The sequence below is a fragment of the Nicotiana attenuata genome, unplaced genomic scaffold (assembly GCF_001879085.1).
Source record: "Nicotiana attenuata strain UT unplaced genomic scaffold, NIATTr2, whole genome shotgun sequence".
Taxonomy (NCBI): Eukaryota; Viridiplantae; Streptophyta; class Magnoliopsida; order Solanales; family Solanaceae; genus Nicotiana; species Nicotiana attenuata.
In genome coordinates this window covers 1-4,788 of record NW_017686543.1, presented here as the reverse complement: position 1 = coordinate 4,788, position 4,788 = coordinate 1, and the positions used below count along the sequence as shown (strand labels likewise).

Genomic DNA, 4,788 nt, shown 5'->3' with positions numbered 1-4,788 from the left:
ATTCCTTATTTGCTCATGCAATCATACAGTTGCTATTTCACACAACTTTTAAGGAAATACTTAAACAAATACCAACTGAAAGATGTTAAATTCATTGATTACTAATTGTTTAACTCACAAGAGTTTTTTGTGCTAATCTTGTAAGAATCAGACTAAGTGTTATCCCAATGCAAAACCAAAAGAAGAAACTTGAGAATCTTGTTGTTAGGATCTTACATATGTCATAGAAGCACGCGGCTCGATCAAAAACACCTCCATCATCATGCCGATTTGGCATATTTCTCAAACATGGCACATCATGTTCAAAATAATATGAACAGAAAAAAGAAGTTTCTTTAGCCAGATGTGCCTCACATATCGATCCCTCAATCCTGGATCTATTTTTCACGTTCCACTTACATTTTCCAATAGTCCTGCATATCATAATTTTTAGATGAATTAATGTTTAATTAAAACACATCAAGGGAAAATAATTTAAAGTCATTACCTCTCGTAAGGATACATCCATCTACACTGAACAGACCCTCCAAGTCGGGCCTCTTGCGCAAGATGAATTGGAAGATGTTCCATTACATCAAAAAATCCAAGAGGAAAAATTTTTGCCAGCTTGTTTAAAGTTAAGCAAATGTTACTCTACATGTAAGCTAGGTTCTCCACCTTCAATGTGCTAGAACACAACTCCTTGAAAAAACTTATCTCAGTAATGGGTTTCCATATTCTATCACGTAAGGCTTTGAACGCAATAGGCATCAATGATTCAAGGAAAATATGACAATCGTGGCTCTTCATAGACGTCAACTTCCCTTCTTTCATGTCAACACACCTAGATAAGTTTGACGCATATCCATCAGGCATCCTTAAATTCTTAACCCAATCACAAATATCTCTTCTCTCATCGAAAGTGAATGTGTAACTGGCCTTGGGCTTCTGAATCTTGTTTATCATGTATGTCAGGTACAACTCACTTCGTCTATTATATTCCTTTAAGTCCATCCTAGCCTTTGAGTTATCTTTTGTCTTGCTATTGACATCCATTACAGTATTAAATGTGTTGTCAAAAAGTTTTTCTCGATATGCATGACATCCAGATTATGCCGAAGAAGGTTATGCTTAGTAACTCCCAAAATATGCTCTGTTTAGTCCAATTATGAGTAACACCATAACCAGATATCTTATTAGACATTGCAGACTCTATTACCTTAGGTAGAGACCAAACTCTGTTCCAAATTTTTTCTGGCGACAATGGTGACAGTGGCTCCTCAAAATTAGTTTGGTTCTTCATGAATGCACTAGTATTTTTCCTAAACTCGTGATCCCTAGGCAGGAATTGACGGTGGCAATCAAACCATGTGTTCTTTCCTCCATGTTTCAACGTGAATGTTTCTGTGTCTTCCATACAAGTTGGGCAAGCTAACTTTCCCGCAGTCGACCACCCGGACAACATTCCATAGGCAGGTAAATTATTTATAGTCCACATCAAAGCAGCACGCAATCTGAAGTTTTGTTTAGTTGATATATCATATGTTTCCACACCTTCATGGCACAATAACTTTAACTCATCAATAAAGGTTGCATCTATACATCAATCAAACTTTTCTGATTGCGTGGACCTGGAACAATACAGGTTAGGAACAAATATGGACTTGTCATACACAACTCAGGAGGAAGATTATACGGCGTAACAAACACCGGCCAACATGAATATGGTGCAGCCGAGACAGAAAATGGAGTGAATCCACCTGCACATAAACCCAACCTAATATTTCTTGGTTCATTAGCAAAATCCGGAAACACCCTATCAAAATGCTTCCATGCTTCTCCATCTGACGGATGACATAAAATACCGGGTGGCCGTCTATTTTCATAGTGCCATCTCATATGAGGAGCGGAGCTCATTGATGCATACAACCTCTTTAACCTAGGTATAAAGGGTAAGTAATGCATCGGCTTTACTGGAACCTTATTCTTCATTTTGGAATTTGTGACTTCCTTGTAACGAGGTTGGTTACAAAATTTACAATTTTCTAAAGTTGCATCATCCTTATAGAACAACATGCAACCTTTCTCAGAACATTCAATTCTCTCGGATGAAAGTCCTAACTTAGAAACCAGTTTCTTTGCTGTGTAGAAATCTTTGGGTAGGTCAATTTTATTCGGATTAAGTTCATTCATAAGGTCAATGATAGAGTCCATGCCCGCTTGGGAAATACTCGAATCTGATTTAATACTTAATAGTCTAACCGCAACAGACAACTTAGAATGTATTGAGCCTTCATACAATGGACGACCAGCTTCCTGTAACTGTTCATAGAAGCACTTAGCATCATCATTTGGTTCAGACTGAGCCCCCGGGTGCATCACAAAAGCATCCCTAACCATTTCATTGAATCGAGAATTTTCAACATTATTCTCTGCTAAAGGACTACCCTCACTACCAAAATTTTTTTGAAAATCGACAACACCAACACTAGCAACATCCTCTCCGTGAATAGTCTATACATAATAATTTTCCATAAAGCCTTTTTTACAAAGATGAATATTACCAACATCAGGTTGCAATAACTTTTCACACTTGCATTTCACACAAGGGCACCTAATCACCCCTTCACTGAGAAATTCATGAAGTGTTTTCGCTTTAGCCATAAATTCAGCGACCCCTTCTATAAATTCCTCCCTCAACCCACTACGATTAGGATAAGTTCGATTATACATCCATCTACGATGTGCAAGCTCCATCTACACAAAATAAATCCAAGATATTTAAAACAATGTTACTTAGTATTATGCCAAGTATGGACCATCGCCATATTAAGTAAATCATATTTTATATATAAATGTATATACAATTATACATGTTTGCCGAAATACACACACAATAATATAATATATGTACCATTAATATAGAAAGTCTGATTAATTAGTAGTAGGTCAGTCGGAGGAAGCACATGAATGAGATAAGTCCTTATATAGAGAAGCATTGTAAACTTTCCTGCTTGTTATTTTATATTGGTGGCTAAACTTAGAATTAAGATAAGACAGGATTTGCTTAACACATTTCGTTCGATATTGTATAGTACCTTAACATGACTACACAAAAATTTTAAAATGTAAATTTGACTTCTTTTTTATATTCTTTATTATCTTAGTAGTGAGACAAGAAAATTTTATATCATTATTAAATTTTTAAGCATCACATTGAAATTTCAGCCAGTTTTAATAAATTTACATTTTACAAGTTTGTGAAAATTATATAGAATAATATTAGTATTACTAGTGAGATGGTATCAAACTTTAGAGGCATAGATGGCCATGAGTTTGAGTCATTTCACCTTGATATGGTAGTATTATCCATCATTGTACAGTAAGCCAAGCCGCCTCTTGAAACAGTAAAATCTCTTTACTGGAGAATCTCAAAAATGGGAAGAATTTATATACATAGGGATAAAAGGAGTATAAAACTATTCGTTCATGTGTCTTAGGGAAGGTCAAATGTGCTGAACCAAACAATTAAACCTTGTTATTGTATCTACCTTTAAAAATATCACTCACCCCCTTTGTGTTTTTCATGCTTTCGTCTTCCCAACTACTCCTCGGCCAATTTTAAGCATCGATCTTGTCTTCCACATTCTCAGCAACAATGCTAACAATGCTTCCCTAAGACCTATCCAACAATAGTACCAAAAATTATTTATAACCAACTATTTTCCAAAGTCACAGAACCAAACAATTAAACCTCAGGGCAAATGTGCTGCTCTAGTATACTAGGTCAACTTGTGGTTGACTTAGCCAGTAGGATTAAACCAATTACCAACAACAACATAAATTGTCGTGCAATTATTCTTATAGTCATACTAATTTTCGATTTAGTAGAGGCATTGCCTAATGAAATACCCAATACACATAAATAGCAAAGGAAAACACACATAACACAGTAAAATAGAGAATCTAAATCCAAGTACAAATTAACCCACAATTATAGTGTGATAGCAAGAGAAACGTAAAAACAAAGACAGAAATAAAGCAAAGTTACAGAATGTTTTTTACTTCTTTAACTGATAAATACCAATGCAAGTGAAATTATTTGTTAAGAAATTCGAAATTTTTACTAGATGACTAAACTCACAAAGTTTCTAGGTTATAAGAATGAGAAAAACCAACCGAGAAGAGGGGATTTCACAGATCTTCGCACTGATGCCTGCCGTCGTCAACCACCGTTTGCTGCCGTCTTCAACCACTGTTTGCCGCCGTCAGTCGATAGGTCAGTGGAAGAGAAAGTAGAGAGGAAAAATAGAGAGAGACAGATCGTGAAAGAAATTGGGGAAATAGGGATCTAGTGTCTAATTTTTAATTTGGTTTTCCGACTGCGGTCGCAAAGTGTCAAATATATATTTTTTTTTTGTTTAAATTCTATATTTCCGACCGACGCAGTCAGTTTTATTGGGTCACATATTTTTGACTTTTTACTTTGCGGCTGAATCGGTCGTAAATGTGAAGGCTCGAAATTCCTGCGTTGTTTATAAAATTAAAATTAGTTTCCGACTATTGCAGTCACAAATTTAGTCGCATTAGCGATCATTATATATTCAGTCACAAATTTCGGTCATAAATTAATATTTTTCTAGTAGTGAGAGAGTCCTAATAATTTTGTAAACACCTCACACTCACGCATATCAAAGAAATACACTACTTTCAGTTTATATTCTTGTTCATCAGATTGTTATATTTTTTAAATTGTTTCTTTGCTATCGATCAGTTCGAGGGTGTTCGACTCGAGGTCTGAATTTGCTC

At 35.5% G+C, this 4,788-nt stretch overlaps 1 protein-coding gene across 1 annotated transcript; it reads right to left on the bottom strand.

The window, feature by feature from the left end:
* Window positions 1-9: 9 nt before the first annotated feature.
* LOC109222222 lies at window positions 10-2,736 on the bottom strand. The gene is made up of 3 exons (XM_019386596.1): window positions 2,602-2,736; window positions 488-2,493; window positions 10-413 (listed from the first exon to the last, which is right to left on the bottom strand). Exons 1-2 carry the CDS (start codon window positions 2,734-2,736, stop codon window positions 1,576-1,578), a joined length of 1,053 nt encoding a protein of 350 aa, XP_019242141.1. The 3' UTR covers window positions 10-413; window positions 488-1,575.
* Window positions 2,737-4,788: the final 2,052 nt, after the last annotated feature.

What these genes read in the sequence shown, in the direction of transcription:
- LOC109222222 (XM_019386596.1), bottom strand. Translation starts at nt 2,736, where the DNA reads ATGGAGCTTGCACATCGTAGATGGATGTATAATCGAACTTATCCTAAT. An exon ending in ATGAATTTCTCAGTGAAGGG is followed by an intron (nt 2,494 to 2,601) that starts GTGATTAGGTGC and finishes TATTATGTATAG; the next exon opens with ACTATTCACGGAGAGGATGT.